This window comes from Apteryx mantelli, chromosome 21 (assembly GCF_036417845.1).
Source record: "Apteryx mantelli isolate bAptMan1 chromosome 21, bAptMan1.hap1, whole genome shotgun sequence".
Classification (NCBI taxonomy): Eukaryota; Metazoa; Chordata; class Aves; order Apterygiformes; family Apterygidae; genus Apteryx; species Apteryx mantelli.
Genome location: NC_089998.1, coordinates 1041803 through 1063538, shown reverse-complemented (window position 1 = coordinate 1063538; position 21736 = coordinate 1041803). Strand labels below are relative to the sequence as shown.

Sequence of the window (21736 nt, the reverse complement as noted above, 5' to 3'; positions counted from 1 at the left end):
AGGCCGCGGCTGAGCCCCTTGTGCACCTTTTCCGCTCACCTCCTTCGCAGTCCCCCTCTCCTTGAGCCTTACCGCGCTTTTACACCGGCGTCCTCTTAGGTTGCCCAGAACACTTGTGTTATGAGCTGAGCAAATCAATTTCATAAAATGCACTTTTAAGTATTACACCTTCACCTACCCCACAAAGTCATTTCTATTTATACAGTTTTCTTTCATTTGCTTAATGCTGCATGAAACACACACTGCAGGGGAACCAGCAACTAGACACACACAGTTCCCTCCGGTGAAAGACAGAGATGTAGCTGTCTCTTAATTTTTTGAGACAGTGAGATTAGGTAATAAGACAGACATAAATGGTACAAAAGCCTTAAAATTATTGCTGAATCATATACACAACAACAAGGGGACCAAGTTACAGAGAGGTGCTCAGCAGTGGTTCATCCTCTCTCATGATCCCAGGCTCCATCAGCTAGAGACGTTTAAAAGAAGAAAATGAAATATCTCAGAAACAATTCTCATTCCACTTAATACATCTCCTGCCATCCTCCAGAAAGCTGTTAGCGATCATAACCTTTACCACAACCATGCCAATATAAAAGATATGATTTTTATCTGAAGCAACTTGAGAATTCTGTGATCATGTAAATCACCAAAACTGTTTTTATCCAGTTTGTGGCCAGGTTGTATTAACCACCTGTTAATAAACTAAGAAACAGAACAAAAGCCTAGAAATTGAGGCAAGTTTTCTATGAATAACTCATTTAAAATAGAAAATATTGTGGAATTCATTAAAACGTGTAAATGGATTTTTAGATCTACTCTTAAATAATCTGTGATTCTGTAATATAGTTAAAATATCTGTACACAGTTACATGACCTTTACTTCACAACAGATGAAAAATATTAGGGTAATTCTGTGGAGGAGTTTTACTACCAGTCTTCTCTCACAAGTTCAAATGATGTAATTATAGTAGAAAAACTACGTAATTTAATGGTATCCTAACAGAGTACTGCTCCGGGAATTTCAACAAAATTTGGCAATACCGAAGCTGGATTTTACAGGTTTCTGTAACCTGATGCAATGCTCCGCAGAGCTGTAAAAGAAGCCTTTACGGTTACGGCACCGCGAAGGGACGTGCTCCCGGCGCGCTCCCTGCCCGCCCGCCAGGACGCCTGCTCCAGCAGGGGCTCAGCGCCGCCTCGCCACGCCACGCCGCTCCTCCGAGCGATGCGGCAGACTGCACCACGTGCACCAGGTTCCACCAGCAAGCCAGAAGCTGGTATGTTAAAATGGAAGTTGGAGGGGCAAAATATCCAAAGACCGGACTAACGAATAAAAATCCCTACTCCAGTTCTGCCCTCTTGCCACAAATACCTGGAGGGAGAGAAACTGGTGATGGGGCAAAGCAAGCAGGCCTTGGAAAAAACACATGTTCATGCGTCCAGAGAGGAAGGAACGAACCAAAACAGCAGTCTGCAATGGCCAAACGTGATGAATTAGAAGCGGTTATGCCATCAAGCAAACCCTTTTGCTCCAGCACTAGGAGTCACTCGCTCGGGGCCCGGCAGAGCCCACAGCACTAGGAGAAGGCGTGAAAGTTGGGCCCCTTTTTCAGCAGATTTGGCAGCCAAGCTGCCCTAGGCAGATCGATGTTCTCAATTCTTGGACCACGGTACCAGTAAAATACCCTGCAAGTAGGAGCAAATGCCTAAACCACATACTGCAAATGCTACCAGCAGTAGTGCGCACGGCCACAGCAATTTCTCTCTTGTGGATTTTTTAGTATCCTGAGAGATTACCAGCTGCTGAGGAACCGGGCTAACGTCAACAGAAGGACAGAACTACTCGTTTCCCAAGCCGTGCTGTGCACATCTTGACCCAATGCACAAGCCTGATGCCTCCCGTGCAGATGTGCTTTTCAGCGATGTCCACCCCTTCCAGTCAAAAAGCCCATTTAGCCATCCACACCATTAGTGGCTGGTTTCTGCTTACAGATATCTACTGTAGTTTATTATAACACGATATCCCTTAGAACAGAGGAAGGTTTATCAGGAATTAAAAACAAACAAGAAAACAAACCCAAATACTACACTCCATAACGTTATTTTCCCGTGGCACAATGTAAACGTGGCCCAGGGAGAATCACACAGCGTAATCAAATTAAACAATTCTCTTACAAAAGGGGAATGGCCATCCGCATAGCAACAAACCAATTCTGTTGCCCATTTAAGCTGCAAAGCCTTCAGAATGGGGTTTTGAAAGCATGACCCATCAGTTCTAATTTTTAAAACTTATCCTTTCAGTCAAGACTAGAAAAAGGCCCATTCCAACTTTTATCTTCACTACAAAGTGCTGTTATCTTGGGCTGATGTCAGGAGCTCTATCTCTCTTTCTGCTGACAAGCAGAGACGAGAGAGATAAGATTGGGAACGAATCTCACTTCTCTGAGTAAATAAATAATCAATACTCATCTAAATGTAAATGAGAAAGTATCCCCCTCTGATAACAGGGCTCTTATCAAACAGCCAATTTTCTACAGACATTTGGCCTCAACCAAATCACCATCATTCAGCCCCAGCCTAATGGCTAAAAATCGTAACTAAATTGAACCGATCACCAGAGATCAACTAAGTTCAGCCATGGCTACTACAGGTTCAAATGTTTGGAATGCAATTTTTCCCCTATTAACTTTCAATAGCAATGAAGAATACCATGGTCAGGGGGTGAATCCTCACAATAAACAAACGCTAACACTCCAAAAGAAAAAAAAACGCTTTAAAGAAAAACAAACAAAACCCACTTCAATCTGCAAACAAGTTAACAGTGTAAAATGGGGATTACATAAAGGTTTAGCTTAATATTTGAATCTTTGTGGAGTTGTCAAACCTAAACTAAATTAAGAAGATCTGTATAAACAAAAAAAACTGGTTTAAAACTGTCTTTCTACAGCATTAGTCTCTGCAACACACCTCACTGTTTACCCCTCGCCTTTGCCTTGCTCTCCCAAGTTCCCGTAATTTGCACAAAAGCCCCAGCTCCAGCCATGCTTTCTCCACTGCTTCTGCTTCCTTTATTGCCCAAACATTTGTCTAAAGCACTTTTGAACGCCTTTATATTTCCGATTTCCATAATATTCTAAGGCAACGAGTTCCACAATTTATTGCACTGTGTGAGAAAATGAATCCCCTTTTGTTTCAAAATCATTGCCTACCCGCTTCTTTTGGTTCTGTGTAGTTCTTGTTTTATGAAGAACAGAGATAACGCTGTCCCTATTTACATTTCTACCACATACACTTCATAGACTTCTCTTTTATCCAGTCATGTCTTTTCCAAACTAGAAAAGACCTACTGTACTTAGCATCTACTCCTCATTTCGCATGTCTGATCCATCTTCACGCTCATCCACTTCTGTATCTTTTTAGCTCTATAATATCCTTTTTGAGATAAAGTATAACAATTGACATGTGGGCATATCATGATTTATGCAGTAGTATAATAACGCTTTTTGTTTTGTTCTCTATTCCTTTCCTAATTTCTAATTTCAATTTGTCTTTCTGACTGCTCCTAAGCACCGAGCTGAAGTGTTTAGAGAACTATCCACGACTCCTCCAAGATCCTTTTCTTGACTGATAGAAGGTAATTAGAGCCCATCATCGTATACGTATAGTTACAGTTGCTTTTCACCATGTATATTATTTTGCACTCATTGACACTGAATTCCCTCTCCCGTTTTATTGTCCTGTCACTCAGCATTGAGAGATACTTCTGCAGCGCTTCACAGGCAGCTTTTATTTGCACTATTCTTACTTCCTTTGTACCAACAGCACATTTTGTCACATCAGCATTCACCTCCTTTTCCACGCCGCACATTAGCTGAACAATGCAGGTTCTACCAAATCCACTGGAACTCCACCAGTAACCTAGTTACTAATAACGGAGGGCCATTATTCCTATTCTTTGTTTCCTGTCTTTTAATCAATTATTAATCCATGTGAGGATCCTCCTTCTCATCCTGTGACAGCTTAATTGCTTTATGAGCCTTTGTCAAATCTTTTTGGAAGTCGACGCCTGCTATATAAAACACATCATCCTTATTCAGAGGGTCTCTGACTTCTTCAAAGACTGCTCACAGGTTTCTGAGGCACTTCCTCTACAAAACCTATGCCAATTTTTTTCCTTAGTATATCATATTTGTCCATATGTCATCTACTAATCCCATTCTTTGCAACAATTTCATTTTACAATTTTACAGTTTGCATAGTAAAGTCAAGATATACTAGTCTCTTCGTAAGCTCTTTCCAAAAATAGGGGTAATGTTTGCCACCTTCCATACCTCTGAGAAGCTGATATGAGCAGTATATTATACATCATGTTTAACAGTTCAGCGTTTTCATATTCGAGCTCTTCCAAAACTCTCAGTGACTACTATCTGGTCATGGCGATTTGTTACTGTTTGTAGATTTGTTTTAAAACTTATTCTGCTGGCACATCTCCTCAGACAGCTTCTCCCTACAGCAGCGCTCTGGCATGAGAACATCTTCAACCTCTACAACGTTGGAGTCTGCTGAGGCCTGTAGCAGAAAGGGGAATATGCTACTGTATTATAGTAGTACTAAAACTTGTCCACTGTTACAACAGATAGACACGTCCCCAGGGAGTCAGCAATGCCCGGACCTTTGAGACTGCCAGAAAGTCTATGATGGGGAAGGACATTATTTCTCGCCCCGTTAACCCTAAACAATTCTAAAAGTTTTTACATTGCCGTTGGGGGATTTCCCTGTCCCCGCGGGACCAGTTCCAGTCCCATCCCAAGGCGCTCTGCCTTCACTCAGAGACACACATACTCTGGAAAGATTACCATGTCCCGCTTTTTCCTTCAGCTCTACTTCTTTCACAAAGCCTCTGTTTGCCGCACTCCTTTAGCGGTAAGCTTCACTGCACTGGGGAGGAGGAAGGGGACGAAGGAGACCGCGTTACGCCAGTCCGTGCTACCTGGGAGGAAAGCGTAAGACCACACGCACCTCCGCAGCAATGCCAGCCACGCAGCATCTTAAGCGTTCTGTGCCTGCATGGTTGCAATTCCATAGTAACATATGAAAAATTAGAAATTTAAGGACACTTTGGCTGTCCTCCCCTAAGAGCCAAGGCAGTAGATGCCAGGCAAACAGTAAACAGGACTATGTTTCAGGTTCTGTCCACGTACAGAGGCAAGACAGGAAAGCAGTCAAAAGAAAGCAGCTGATAAACATTTAACGTTGATGTCCATGGTATTTTCCTATTTTAAGATTCTTCTTTTGCAAGTACATATGATTTACTGCTTTCTTCCTCAAACCATAGGTTTTGAAAGTGTGATTTCTTTTGAGTTTAAACTATATTTATATTTATTTTTCTTGTTACCATTTTTTTATTATTGCTATAGAAAACATTTGCTGGAAATATGTTACCACTATTACAAGGCCATAAAAAGAAGAGAGTTCATGTATCTCTATCATTTCAAATAATTTGGCAAAATGTATCAGTCGTGCTAAGTATTAGGCTACGGATTCTAGCTTTCACTCTGCCAGCACGTGCACAGCATATGGAAGAAGTAGAACAGTTCAATCTGGATATTCATTCAGCACTGACTGGGAACACACAATCTGAGCCATGCCATCATCTTCTGGAAGGTCTTCACTGAAACGCAGCTCTCTAGAGGTGCGGGGGAAGCCTGGGTTTCCCATCAGTGCGAGATGCTGACCTTTGGTTGCAAGATGAATACTGAACAAAGAATATAAACAAAAGAGAACTGAAGAAGGAAAGGCACCAATACCTTATGAAAAACACAGAAACTAAGAACAGATAGAGGTCTCGGGCCTTCTGCTGCAGAATTTTTCTTAGAACATGACAGAAGGGGCAAGGATTTCATTGTGTGTTTGGCAATGACAATAAAACAACAGAAAATATGTAAACAGTTTGAGAGGAAATAGTTGAAAAGCCAGAATGTTTATATCTCAAATCCTACTGCTATGAGGACATCTTAAATCTGTTTATCCGCTAAAAATCCCCAAAGCCCCTCAACACCTCTGAAGTGGAATAAAGATTTTATCATTAAAAATGCAAATATTGCTTAATAAATAATGATATTTAAACAGTGAAAACAAACCCTTAACAAGCATGAGACTTTTTTTAGTCCAATCTGTTTTTCTTAACTTGCACTGTTGTGACATTACCAAATTTTACATACAGTTATCTGCTGCTCTCCACAGAAATACAGATGGTTTTTGTAGAAATAAACAGTCATTTATTTGAAACAATTGTAAAATAGTTTATGGAAACCAGTGGTGTAATGCATTCAAATAAATGCCAGGACTGGCTGATGGAGAGCCAAGGTGTTAAATCACACTGCTTAAGAATTCAGCTGTGGGAAACAGATAGTAAATCCAGAGTGACAGAATTTCCAGTGATGGCAAAGGTTTCTGACATCTAGTCCAGTACACAAAAACTACAGCAGTTCAAACGCATTTTACTTAACACTACCTTGACAGCCAGTGAAATTAAAGAATTTAGTCAAAATCCCCTTAAAAAGAAACAACCACGCTTCATTTATGTGTTGCTCTTGTAGACAAGAAAGCATGCACTATAACTAGCAGCAAACTGGTATTAGCAGCATATTAACAGAAGTATTTTATTTATTCGCTGTTACAGACTTCTTTTCTTTCTACATTAGCAATGTGTACCCCTAAATAAAGCTGAAAGGAGTAAGAAATTCTCATGTTTGATCCATAATGTAATGTACCTATGGCAGAAATACATTATCCAGAAAACTTTTTTTTAAATCACGAATTTAAGAAAAAATGTCAAGGCAATCAGCTGTATGGGACACTGCCAGGGAGGTATACATTACAGCTAACGTGCACTAAGCCACCTCCACAGTCTGCTACCTAAAAGACAGCACTAATATGAACATCCTGTAATCCAAGCTCAGATGGTTATTTGAGATGTGCATCAAAATAAGGTCTCTACATTACTGACTCGGATTATAAAGTCAGAAAGGTGTTTTCCCCTGGGTACAGATGTGTAAGCAATAGCGTTGCAATAAGGAGTAATCCAGCCACCCAGACAGATGCATTTCAGGCTTCACAAAAACCAGCAGGAAGGAGATGGTCCCATGCATGTACCAGGTATATCAAGAATATTTCCTCTCATCAGAGTGTATAAAATAAACAAAAAGTCTCTATCATACAAACACTGAACTATAGAATTTAAAAGGTCACATAAATTCCAGCTTTATTACCAATCCAGAAAAAACAATAAATATAAGATTTCAATACCAACAGTTCTAAAATTGACTCATTTCAATCCTTCACATTCATTTCAGAGTCCAGACATGAAAAATTTTCATCAGCAGTTCTGGCTGATGTGCAGAATCCCATCAGTCTAAATGCCCAGGACTAACGAGCTATTTCTGTTCTGACAAACTATCCACAAACTTTGCTCGTGGTGAGCTGTTCCCCGGGTGCTCACGTCCCCATCGCCCAGTCATGCCAGTGCCTGGCCAACGCCCGCAGACTGGTGAGAAAGGGTTTGCTGAAATTAAATAAATATATAAAATAAATTATAGTCTTTGCCAAACAGAGATGAGGTTTGCAGGCGAAAGGAAATCATTTCAAGGAGCCTCTACTGCACCTTCTGCGGCAAAGGAGTGTTTATCCTCCCAGAACAGCAACCCTATGGAAGGTATTTTGCTAAATAAATACTAAGCAAACCTAACACACACATCATGGCAGAGGCCAAACAAAGCAACGTCAGACGCACACACAACTCGCTGAACGCGTGGGAACGAGGGTGCTGGTAGGCGGCTCAGACAGCCGCGGCCAGGCAGAGCGCCTTGCTCCGCAGCAGAGCGTCAGGCCAGCGCCACGGCTCCGCACCGCTCTTGGCAATGGGGCAGACGGGAGCAGGAGAGCAGTGTGGCAACGGTGGGCTATGCAGTTAAACTCGCACCTTCTTTACTACATTTCCTCTTCTGTGAAACACGAGCAGCAAGCAGGAGACAGCCTCACCAAGGATCTACTAATATTGGCGTCTTTTAATTTAAATCCTTCTAATATAAACAGCTTCACGCAAAGAAAAACAGAGAATTCCTGAACAAAGCTATTCATAACTGAGGCTAGACAACTCTTTAGGGATGCTATAATTATCCAAAACAAAGCACTGAAGACCTCAGAAACTCAAAACTGCCCGTTAAGTAGAAACGCACACATGTAAATGCAGGGAAATCCAAATCAATTTGCTTTTCACTGCCACAGATGCTGAGGCTTCCATCTCTTTAAAAGTCAGTGCAAACATATGCATAATCTACTTATTTACTTAAAAATTTTAAATTCTTCAGTTAGTTACCATCATTCAATGATAATGTCAAATTTATTTAAGTGACAGTTCATTCTAATCATGGTTCATCTCTTAAAAACGTTTTAATCACAGTGCTGTGGTTTTACGTGGTTTCTTTTCTCTTCCTAATTCTCCTTTCTCATATATCTTTCCAGTCATTTCTTTTTGTCCCCTGTTCCCCCATCTCTCTCCTCCAATGCTCTCAGGTTGCTCTGCCTGTGCTCAGAGCCCCCCCCCAGCATGCGTGCGTTAAAGCCAGCCCAGAACTGGAGGTGGATGCTGAAGCAGAAGATCTAGAGCATTGTTTTTTAATATCAAGAACAAATAAAAAGATGGATTCTGCATTTCTAGACCCCACCAACACCACGCACCTTCCCAGAAGGTGCGACTCTGCCAGTTACCCCATGCTGATGTCGCAGTACAAGATGACTGGGTGAGATTTGCTGGCCCGTGATAGAAAATAGTTCAGAGTTAATGGCTCTTTCCTGGCCTTAAAATCTACAACTCATTAGTTCCCCCTCTCCTGTTGCTTTCTATCACTCCACCTCTCCAAAGCGCTTCCTTTCTGACGATCCCTACCATATGGTATGGTAAAACAGGGACCGTTTGAAAGATATTCAGAATTAGCACTTTTGCCCATGCTTTGTTCTCTCCTGATTTCCCGTTTACCTGTCACATATAACTACTCCCTTGAAAATGGCAGCTCCCCCCATGCTCCCAGTGCTGCGGCAGCCCTGGCCGTGGCGGTGCAGACGGCGGCACCCTGCCCCGGGAGCAAGCCGAGTCCTCCGGAGAGAGGAGGGAGGCAGGGAGGAGACCGTTCCTCCAGGCGGCAGCGCCCAGCGGCACCTCTCCCTCCGAGAGCACGGGCTCGCAGGGCACCTGCTAGCAACTCGCTGCAGGTCAACATCAGTCTTAATCCTCTGTTGAAAGGAAAACACTTATTTATAGGGAATAACAAGACACATTTTCATTAATGTTAATAGTAATTTAAAGGCAAACACCACAAGATTCCAAGGAGTTTAACCTATTGAGAAACTTTAGAAGAGTTGTAGTCTGTTTCTGAGATTATGAAGGATACTTTAAAAAGTGACAGCCTTATATTTCTTGAAAGACCTAACTTTCAGTAATTTAGAAATTAAAATTGATGTGTGTACATTGCAGGAAACAGATTCAGTATTCAAAGTCTAAGATGCAGTTTTAGAAGAACAGCATTTTAAATGGGCAAAGACATTGATCTTGTGCTTTAGGTACCAGATTCACTGAGAAGCCCACTGGAATATACGTGCCTTCAGAACCGAAGACAATCTGCTCCACAAAGGGATATGCATGTTATAAATTGCTCCTTTCCTTTCTCTTCACTGCCAGCTATCCTCTCTCTGCCGCCACCACTTCATTCCCAATTCCTCTCCTCTCTGATGTGCTTGCTTTCCTCCTTTCAGGCCGCAGTGACACAAAGCTGTTTGCCCCTTCCCAGCACTTCAGAGCATGCCAGTTCTCCTTAGCATCCGAGGCCGGGAGGAACAAGACAAATTGAATATGGCAGCACAGCATCAGGACCAAGTATTTACAAACATAACTGCTGAAATACTCCAGAAACAGGAAAATCATGGGACAAGTTTAAATGAAAACCTTCATTTTACTGCATCCTTGCAATTTCCCTTGGGCCTGGCAGAATACTTGACAATAAGTGCTTTTTCATACAAACAGTATTACAGTTTTTGCTTATCTCTCACGTAAGTTTTGAATAAAATGTCTTTACAAACAGTTTCAAAAGCATGTCTTAGACATTAAATTTGCCATTAAAAGTCATGCTGAAACTGGTATGTTATAAAATGCATTTTCAAATAAGATTTGGATCTCTTTTTTTAGTTGCTTTTTGAATTAAAGATAAGCCTCATTTATTTATCAGAATTCTTTACTTTGAACTACTGTTCTCAAATTTCTGAAAGATAACGTAATAGCTTTGTGTGCAAAAAACTACACACAAAAATAATAAACCATTACAGAACATGCATTAATAGATTGTACCATTCGCCACAGCTCTAAGTTACCCGGGTGATGGAACAGATTATTTTAATAGGCCTTTAAAATTATAATTCCTTTGATTCCATGTTACAGACTAAAATACGATATGGAAGCTTTTATTTTTATGTTCTATCCCTGTTTCTTGATTTTTTTTCCCCCTTCCTTATTATTCAGTTTTCCTGTGGCAGTGAGATAATATACTTATCCAGATTAGTAAGATTATTTTAGACTATTTTTGGTCACTTTACACATTTTAAAGAATGTAAAAAGAAATAGTTGACAGCTGTTGGGGACTTGAATGTTATTGTAAAGCAGCTGTTTTCATTTATAGAAAAAAAGCGTTAGACTTTCTCCAAACTGAACAGAATACTAAGCTAATAATTCTCACACTAACCTACGGAAAATACAGGTCATGTCTGTGAAATGTTGGCAGAAGATATTGTTTATAACAATTAAACTTGTATAGCATTTTGTTCCTAAAAGGATTGAGTATTCCTGGTTTAGGGATGTTTACAGTTTGAAGCAGCTATTAAATAATAATCAGTAGCATGTTCATCTTGCAAAGAATTTCTACTTAAAATCAGACAAGATTAATCAGACAAGGCTTCTCTGTTCACATGAAATTTCAAATGAAGAGAAGCTGACAAGGACCAGAAACAGGCAGGATTATTCTAATGTTTCAGCATTTCACATTGTTTAGTTTTCTTTCTCATTTCCTTGTAAGAACATTCAGTTTTTATATACTGACATCAACGCTTAATTTGTTTGAAAACAAACCCTCTGTACTTATTCTCTTTGCCTTCTTATTTACTTTACAGTTAAGCTCTGGAGGAAAGGCCAATTGGCATCCCAGAGAACATATCTGTGGAAGAGCAAAAGGGATGGGATAGTTGAAAAAGGAGAGGAAGATGAAGATAGCTTTCAAGTGTACATACAATTTCTGCATGCATTTGATTAGAGAATTACCATGGCATCAAGATACACAAAGTATGAAGAACAAAGTCATCATCTTTCTTATGTTCTTAAAGTAGTAAGCCATGCAAACATACTTCATAAGAATATTGAAAGTGGGCTTTAATCCAGCTGCAGAAAGACTGATAAGATCTACTCGCCCACTGCAACTTGTGGGATGCTGTCAGACCGCGACTCAGCTGTGCTATGGTATCTGAATACAAGGGTCTCTGCATTTCATCTTGGAACAACTACTCTTTCTTTGGTGAAACAGAGTGCCTTTCTGGAAAGAAGGATTTTAAAATGTATGTCTACCATAACCCAAATTCCTAGGTAAGCCTTACTGGCTAACTGGATGACGTGTAAGTATTGGTAAAAGTGGGACCAGCAGAAATAAACACTAGATTGATCGTCTAGGAAAATGGTTTAGCAGCAGTGTAAATTAACAGATATATTGATAATGGTATTTTACATTTACACAATGCTATCTGTACTTCTTCCAGGACTTGATCTGCAAAACACGAGCCTGGGGTATTGAAAGCATGCCTAAAGTCTACTCCTTCTTGAAATTAATATTAAGACTGTTACTGATTTCTAGGGAGTATAATTATATTGAGTATTAAAACACCCAAATCTCACTTTCCAAAAAGCATTTCAAGACTCCATTGTTGTATCTGTCCAAAATCTACACAGCCCCCACATCTGACATTTTCACTGACAAGTTCAGGAAGAATGAGAAGTTCTTATGCTCATGATTTCAAGTATGTGGTTCCCTTTCAGATCTGCCACATTTTAGACCATCAGCTGCTGGACTGCCCACAGTTTCCAAAATCATTTTTAAAGAACTCTACATACAGCAAGTTTATACATAGCAATCCTGACATTATCTACATATATTAGGGTTCTCTCCACTGCCATTACCATAATATCTAAGCACTGTCCAGGTAAATTTGATATGCATAACAAAGTCCCTACTGAACTTAATGGAGCCTTCGGCTTTTCCCTCTTTACTACTGTGGAATGTCTTGGTTAGGATATGGTCCTATCCTTACTTCTCTTCCTTCACCATCCTGTTATCCTTTTTTTTTTTTTTTTTTTGAGAAAACTCTCTTATATGAAAGATTTCACTAAGCCCCTGTCAAGGTGGTACACCTCTGGATTAGACCAGCCTCCTCTGGGAGCTCATTCCTCAACCAAGAGTGTTTTATTTCCAGCTCTCATGTAAAACATGCATTTGCAGTACATGCTTCTGAGCATGCAATAGGTTAAATAAATTGAATATAAAGTATTCTACTTAGTTATTTTTCATTACCATAAGAAAACATCAGTTACATTTTATATTTTATGAGTGTACACACGGAAATCCATTACAATAGGAGAGAGGTTATATGACTGCTTTTGTTGCTTCTTTCCTAAGCTAAAAGGACAGTTAGTTTTAAAGACAATGAAACCAGCTTTGAGAAAAGCAAGGCAAACCAGCATATCTGCATAGACAACTCCTATCCTGATTTATCCAGCCTTACTCTAACTAATTAAACATCTGCCTCAACAATTTCCTCTGCCGATTTATCTTCAGTATGTAGCATTGACTGTTTGTTACAGGCTTTTCCCTAACTTGCCACCATTTGCACACACTTCTTCCAGTTCGTTATTTGGGCATGTGGCAAGAAGTGATACAGTATTCCCATTAACCCCCTACTGCTGTCCAGTGTGGAACTGCTTGTGAGGTTCCCAAAACACTGCTTCAGTACAGCCTTTATGAAATGAATTACGGGGTGTGGTTCTCTCAATTACAACACATACAGATGATTTTACCACTTGCGTTTCCCCTTGATTTACTCAAAGACTATTATTTAAAAATGATCAGTAGCTTTCAATACTAAAAATGTTCATACCTTCAAGGCAAAAGTTGTGTGACACTAAGAAAGGACAACTGCAAAGAATGCAAAGTAACTTGTATAGTTGGCAATAATTTAATCTAACACAATATCTAAGAAGAGCTAAATATAATTAAAATGCTTTTTCCATTTCTTTCATGCTACTTGTTATGAAATAAGGTCATAAACCACTTCTATCACAACCTATTGACCTATATCTTACAAACAAATTATTTTTGACTTGAAGTTAATTTGCAGTCAAAAGCCATACCCAGCTTTAGTCTTTTCAAAAAAGGGATTTTGAAATAAACACATTTGTAATATTTGTATGGAGAAAGTTCACCCAACATATATTTGTACATTAACATCAGTGCATATATTAAAACAGAACTTCTAAAAAACTGAGCTCTGTGCTACCATTTGTCACAACAAACTCTGTCATTACCAGTCTCATGCTTCAGAAGGTAGGTAAAGGTTGGCAGCTACAAGGATGGTAATGGCATTTTTAAACAAAAGTCAAAAACAGAGAAACTCAGAAGGTCATTGATTCACAGAGGTAACCTAGGCATATGGATTTTCAGGAACCTGGGACTCAATAGCTCATTGAAAAACCTACTTGTGAGCTGCAGATTACTAGCTGAATAAAATAACTGGAGAAAACTAGTGTAGTATCTTAGCTCTTGTCATACTGGGATGTCCACTGCCAGACTCCGCAACAGCAATTCTTCAGTTTCTTCCTCACCCAAAACAACCAACCAAGGTTAGCGTTCTCCCATAAACACAGGACCGATTTGAAAAACATCATGGAAGTCAGTAGTGAAAACAGCTCAGAAAGCAATTTCTTACATGAACACTTGAAAATAACATAGACTGTAAACATAATAAATTCATTTGTCCTGTGAAGGATGGTCTGTAGGTACATAGAAAACATACAGAAAAGTTCACAGGCATTCCACTTTTATTAAACTATTACAGATACTTTAAGTAAACATATTAAGTCTATTTTTTTTTTAAAGAAATTAGAGCAATTAACTTAAAAGGAAGTGTTGCTGAATGAGAAGAAATGCTTTTCCTAAATTATATCCTCTTTTATTCAGAACTTTGACATCTTAATCCACTGCTTGATAATGACTTAAACTACAAAGGCACAGAACCGTACTGTGTTAATAGTCTGATCTTAAATTCCATTTATCTGAGCATCTCCCAATGAAAGTAAGAGGCATATTCACTCCAAAAATGAAAAATCTGGTGTCAGATGAAGAATGAAGACAAGACCTTTTTCTACTCCATCTCCAGTCAATCCATGCCCAGCGGGTAGCATTCTGAGTTTTAACTGTCCTTTAATCTCAGGCAGCATTTTCATCCCATTCTGCTAACAGCAGTATAGGGGGACTGTAAATGGCTTGTTTCAGATCCAGAGGGCAGTGCAAGCAAGTGGATCCCTCTGTGAAAACAGCTGCACTTTTTGCAATACAGTGCTGTTTTAAAGATGAAAGGCAAGACCGAAAAAAAAAGTCTGCTAACTGATGAGTCACAGTTTTGGATAGGGAAAGCATAATAATAATTGGAATAACAAAGTTAAATTTATGATTTACCATATTAATATATATATACTGAATCTCAGACATCGCTTCACCCATGTGACAGTATTATATGATTTCAATAATGCACTATGAGTGTTCACTGTTTTAAAAATAAAAAATATTTATTTTATGAAATTCAGGAATATGGGGGAAAAAAAGCAAAAAGCTTTCTCTAGAGTGATCACTCTTCCAGCAGTGACTCCCAATTCACGAAACCTACAGCTGCATGTTCTAATTCTGGACCTATCTATACACAAGGTTAAACCGAAATTTGCAAGGAACACTGTTTAATTCTACAAATCTGTTTATATGTTCAAAAATAAATACACATATAAGCAATGAAAAAAACAGATTTTAGTTATGATTTATATCCACAACAAGGATGACGATCATATTTCAAAGAGAGATGTCACATGGATAATTTATGTAAAGTAAATGTAAATGATTTCTTATATAATCTAAAAATTCAGAAAAATACATATATGCTTATATACCTCCGGAAAAACTGCTATTACAGAGATTTCTGAGCAGGAGTGCCAAGACAGCAGAAATTAATGTATTAGCTGAAGGAATAAGCGACAGTTCCGTTCCTTTTCTAAACCACTGAATAAAAGTAACAAAATTAAAGCAAAAATAAATTTCAAAAGGACAAAGAGTAACATCTGTTACACGAAGGAGGAAAGTAGTTTAAAGATTGAGCTAAGTGAATCCTTTAGCCATCTCCCTTCAGGGAAGAGAAATCTGACCCCAGGAAATAAATAAAAGTCACCCAAAAAGTGAACAAAAGAGGTGTTTGAAAAAAACAGAACACCATTCATCGCAGCTAACGACTTGTTCATTATGAGTGATGATGGATAAAGACTTCTCACGCTGAGATGAAATCAAGATTTATATGCATTGTTTCCTCTCCCAACTTGTGGGAAGATCATCATCATTTAATTCTATCTCTGCGGCCAGTGATGGGCATCCAGAGAGCTGGTTATCAAACGGCGCAGTCAGCTGGCAAAAGCCGCAACGTGCAGTTGGCACATCTGGACCGAGCCGCCACAGCCGAGGGTGAACAATGACTCCTGGCAAGCAGCCAAATTGCTTGCAGGCGCTAGCGGGTCTCATCTACAACCACCCCTACCAGCATCTCCCTCTCTCTCCCTCTTTTTTTTTTCCTCTCTCTCTCTCTCTTTTTTTTTTTTTTTTTACGAGAATCAGATTTTCATTGCTTCATTCAATTGCTCTCCTCTGCCATTTTTTACAGCTCTTATCGTTCCCTTGGAATATGGCCTTGAGACAGCTCATCCGTGTCCTTCACTGTGTTATCTCTTCTAACTTTTATTAAAACTTCAGCTTTCATCTGAAGATAGCTAATTAAATCCATGACAGATTATACACTCGTTTAAAAACTGCACTGAACTACTTTTTCTAAACAGAACAGGGTTTATTTTCTTTTCACATAGTTAAAACTAAGGGGATATAAGGAGGTTTCATTCATTTACAAAGACAAGATGCTTATCTTTACCTAGTGTATAGATAGGTTTATATTAAAGTTCTTTTGTTGCCTGACAAGACTCAGTGCAATTTCTCACAATAATTATTTCTTGTTGCTGAAAAGATATCTCAGCCTTGTACTTTTTAAAAAAAATATATAATATGTATGTGAATGTACATTTATAGCCTGGAAAAGCATTGCTCTAATATATAACGGAAGTACTGTACATTTTCTTTTTTTCAAATGTTGTCTTTACTATAATAGTAGTATTTTAACAATAATGCAGGAAGTAAATATTTTTTCTCTACAAGTAAGAACTAATCCTTTAAATTATTTAAAATCATATTAAGCACCATTGCCTTACAAAAATTAAAAGCATAGAAATTGTATCAAAGACTGGTCTTTCTGTGCTTCCACCCTTCATCTCAAACTACCACTAACTGGACTTGGATGTAAATGGCTTTGTCATCATAAATAAATATTTGCAGTAATTAATATATTGCTTCGCAGCAAATGTTATGCAGCTCCTTCACTGTCTGCTTTTTGCTAGTATCTAGAATGTAACCTGTGCACAGAACTGCTTCCAAGTGGTGTTGAAAATCACAATACCCACTGAAAAAAAATTGAGCATCCTTCCCAACAGTTAAAAAGAGATGTAAAATATGCTCATGGAAAAACACTCTGTCTTCTACAAAATAAAATAAATAACCCACCTGAGCCTCTTTGTGATCCTTTCCTTCTCTTTAAGGCCTTTTGTAAGATATCCTTCATGGTGACCTTCATACTGTCCACCTGAATAAGTGAGAATCCATGAGCAGCATTTCTGCAAGACAGATGCACATGCATGTTTTGAAACAGTCATCATCAGGCAGCTTACTACTATCCTCATTAGAGTTACAAGCAAAGTACTTTTAAGACATAGTAATGAACAAAGTTGTGTTGTAAATTAAGTTAGGAAGAGAAACTGAAAAAACTCCCTTGAAAAGGCAGAAACAAAAAGCAAAAAGAAGAAAATGGATTGAGATTCAAGGTGTGAAAGAATTTTCCTAACTCATCTTAATTTTTGACCAGTTTGTGTTTGTCATTAAAAAAGAAAAATGAGCAAATGTACACACAGAACTCCTCAAATACTCCTTATTAAATATCGCTAAGTGTTTCAGAGCACATACAAAAAGAAACAGTTTGCAATGTCCTTTTCATACACGTCCCAATGACGCATCTAACAAATCATTAAGGAGAAATGGAAGAACAAAAGCCAGAGCAACAACAGCTTTTCAGCAACATTAATGTACAGCATTATTTTAAATATAAATACCATGCTTTTTTGGACATATTTTTGTGAACATCATAGCATAGGACCTTACAGGAATTGTTATGAAAGTTGTCCTGGCTGCTGCCTATGGAAGAATTCCGTGCTTGGAGCAAGCACTGAAAACAGCAGGAGATAGTTATGGAAGATACGGACAGCCAGATATTGGAAGTGGCATCACTGGGAAAGCAGAGAAGGTGACAATATAATAAAAGAGATACTGAATTAATATATCGGTAAATTTTGCCCCTTAGACCTTGCAGTCAATCTCTGCTCATGTCAGTAGATGTCACTGCAGACAGTTCCCACGGAAATTTTAGAGCTGCTAGGCACCCACGGGGAAGGCTTTGCACTGCACCGAACAAACTATTGCACAAAGCTATTTAGACAGGAGGAGGAGCTTTTATCTGGCAATTGAGAATTTTAATCAGGGAGTACAGTTCTATATGAATATCACAGCTGGAATATTTTAAAAGCAACTGGCACTCAAAAGCAATCCAAGCAACACAATTACATCATTAAAAACAGAACCACATTAAATGTCGCTGTCAGACACAAACTCTGGGAAGAGTATGAGTTCGGATCAGTTCAGATGTGGCATCCCTCGCCCATGTTGTGAAACAGCCTAGAAGAATAAATGACACCTTAAGCCCTCACACACATTAATACCTAATCCTGGCCATGAGCCGCATCGCGGGCAGCGCACAGGTAACTGCATGCCTGCGTGCACGCCGGCCGTCGGACGGGTACGGCGCTTCTGGAGGTCACACACGCTCTTCCTACAGACATCCGGACGGCAAGCACATGTTGTCCCCTTCTACCTAACCGTGAAAGCACAGAACTACCTTCCTTACCCCAAGTTATTCAGCGCAACATCATACCACCCACAGCGGGTAAAACAGTCTGAAGAGAAAGGGTCAAGAAATGGGCAGTGGGTAATTATGGAATAACCTAAGCAAGGGGAGGCTTCTTCCCCCATCAAAGCTTGTTCCCTTGGCATGTGGTTGTATCGTTTGTGCATCACATAAAACTAGAAATAGCTGCCGTAACAGCACTACAAGTAACAAAGATTTGTTTCCAGAATGTCCCCTGGCTCCCCACGGGGGCTCTGCACCCCCGAGAGAGCGTTCCACAAACTGCATGGTATAAAACCACATTGCCTTCTCCTGAATTGCGGGTTAGTCGCACTGGATTTCTTTCTCACTTCCCTTTGTTCCTGGCAAAATGAAGCTACCTAAAAGCCCCAAATTTATGTCCTCTAGACCATTTATTAAATCTGCCTTACTCATCTCCAAACCAAATATTCCCAAACTTTTCATGCATCTACTTCCCCACCCTCTATTTTTGCCATATGTTTTTTAATACGGAATGATCAGAACCGAGTACACTGTTCCACAGGAGGGAGTATCAATTTCTATAACTGTAAGATTTCTACCCTTAGAACCGCCTCAAGATTTGGGGGCTTTGACCAATGTCATACAATAAGCAGAGACTTTCCTCGAGTCCCTTTACCGGTGAGCAAGTCTCTTCCTTAACCTGCTACAGAACCCTGCAATGCGCTAAGTAATGTGGAGCATTTCATTCTCTCTGATTCACCTCGCTTTGTGTCATTTAGGTAGCCTCCCAAATTCATTATAGTTCTTGTCTTGACTGACCGGCTGAGATAAATTTTGGGGATTTTTTTTTTTTTTAAAGAAAACATTACATTATACTATAATTATAAAAAGGAAACTACTTTTTCCCCTTTTAGTTATTTATGATGTTTGTCAATGAATCACTACAGAAAAAAGCAATGCTTTCAAAGCACTGAAACAACACAGAACAGAGATAAGTGAAAACTTTACTTTTCAAAAGGCATCCAGTGTCTTCAAGTAATTCATAAAATATTCTGCAATACAGAAGGATATTTTAAAGAGAACTGCAACCAAAATATATGAAAATAGTTTAAAATACTGAAGGAAAACCAAGAAAGGAGATAAAGCCTTCAAAAAAAAAAAATCTATGTCCAAATAGACTAGAGCCACCATTTTTCTTTTTTTCCCCCTCAAACGTAAGATTTCTTCCAAGTGGGTTTTCTCACAAAGCAGGGCCTGCAACCTCTGCTATGGGGAGCCACGCTTCCTGCTGAGGGCGAAACAACCGACGGCAACTCAACGCCGATGCCCTAATTTGGGTTTGCTAATACTGAGACATCTCTGTAACCTCCCAAAAATGGAAAACTGCCTTTCAATTCTTGACACTTCAGCTGTTAAAAAGCACATGCTGTTGTTGATCCTACTAGTGTTTCAGTCCACTCTAACTTGGTCAATTCTGTCTATTGAGCAGCTGGCCTGAGAACTGTCAAACTAATTTTACTGACACTCTGTTACTAAATCATGGCTGAACCACAGCCATTCTTTGCCTCAGAAGCTGGATCTCATCCCAGAACAATCTCTGAAAGTTTATTTTACTGATCAAAGCAAAATAAGAAAAACCTCTGTGTTTTACTATATTTAGTGTGCTCTCCAGTAAGTGAGACTTTGGCAAGAGCAATGAAATGTAAAGCGCACCCCACATTTGTAAACTTTGGGATATTTGCTCTGGAACAAAGCCAAAAGCATTTGAAATGCCAATCAGAGTTCACATGCACTATTCTTCCCTTGCTCTGCTCCAGCTTAACAAGCACGCAGCATTGTTTTCCTCCAACAATGCACCACTGAACCTCAGGAACGACATTTTAGCACTCAGCAAACCCACAAATCTGAGCTGAAAGTGGACCGAAGCCCAGACCAAAAAGATTCTTCCGTCATCTTGGGATGGGGCCAGTGTGTCAGGCCACATTTCCTGCGCCGCAGAGAAAGGGAGAAGTAGAGCACTATCCCTGGCACGCCGGAGCACCAGTCAACAGCGAAAGCATCTTGGAGCTCCCCTTCAGCACGGGCTCGTTTGAAATGCCATCAATCCACAGCTATCCTCCTTTATAGGCAAACAGCACAGTGAGGCTCTTCTGGAAGAAACACACGTCCCAGCTTACCTTGCCAGCTTCTCAGCTACGCTCTGTATGGATAGGGTGCATGAACTTCCCTTGCTCAACCTTATTCCAGCATACCCTTAATTACGATTATAAATTACGTATGGTTTAGCATACTCTGCTAATACGTGATACTTTTATTTTAAGTCAGCACACTAGAAAGTGGGACAAACACATGCTATTTTATCAATTAGAACTGCTGCTTACAAATTGGAAGCCAAAGAAATTCCTTAGCTTGTATTTTCTGTCATTTTACAAAAACATACCTGGGTGACAAGGTTAAATCAAGCAAAGGAAATCCCTGGCACTTATCATCCACAGGCATTACTGATAAATTGTGCAGCGGAGGAATAAAGGATTACCTTCTGTATTTTTTCATTACACTTTTCTTTTGTTACAGAATACATAAATCCATTGTGGCACAATGTAATATGTATCATCGTGCTACACCTGTGGACGTTTCATAACGGCTGCCATGTCTGTGCAGTCAGGAATGATAAGTGAACCACCCGTGAATGTTAATGATAGTGATCATTCTGAGGTAACTTGGCTTTCCATCTTCTTTTACAGCCTTAGTGCTGGAGCCAGGGTGGCAAGGTTCAGAGGAGGAAAAAGAAAACAAACAGCAAAGGCAAGAGCCGCAGAGCTCCGCAGCCGCGGACGTGGTTCTGGGGGGAGAGGGGGTCAGAGGTGGCCGGGAATTTCTGCAGCATCTTCTCCACGGGCTCAGTTTACATAAAAAAATGACACTTAGAAGACGAAAGGCTTCTGTTCTGAATGAGAAATAAACTTTTCCAAAAGCTGTTTTTCCAACCTGGAACAACTTTTTTTTTTTTTTTTTTTTTTTTTTTTTTTTAATGAAGTGGAATTTATAGCACTTAAAGCTCTCTGCAGAAAATGGCTGGCATGGTTGAAAGTGCCTGGGAGTGACTAATAATGATTTCCACTTGATCAGCACAGAGTCAGAGTTAAGACTAAAAATCCCAGTTTGCACAATGTATTTAACTTCAGACGGGTAATTTTTTTTTTTTTTTTTTTTTTTTTAAGATAAAATGCGTAATGCTATGAATCAGAATGACTATGCCAGCCACATTTTTAATTATGAGTCTAAATAAAATTGCTTT

General features: G+C 39.4%; 1 protein-coding gene across 4 annotated transcripts in view; it reads right to left on the bottom strand.

Moving 5' to 3' along the window:
• MAPKAP1 (MAPK associated protein 1) overlaps positions 1 to 21736 on the bottom strand; it is a 115037-nt gene that overhangs the window by 32439 nt on the left and 60862 nt on the right. For all 4 annotated transcript variants that reach the window (XR_010886135.1, XM_067308996.1, XM_067308999.1 and 1 more), the window contains exon 7: positions 17007 to 17116. Coding sequence is in view for 3 of the 4 variants with exons in the window: in XM_067308996.1 (XP_067165097.1) it covers positions 17007 to 17116 (110 nt within the window). In the remaining variant the exon portion in view is untranslated. The remainder of the gene's footprint in view (positions 1 to 17006; positions 17117 to 21736) is intronic.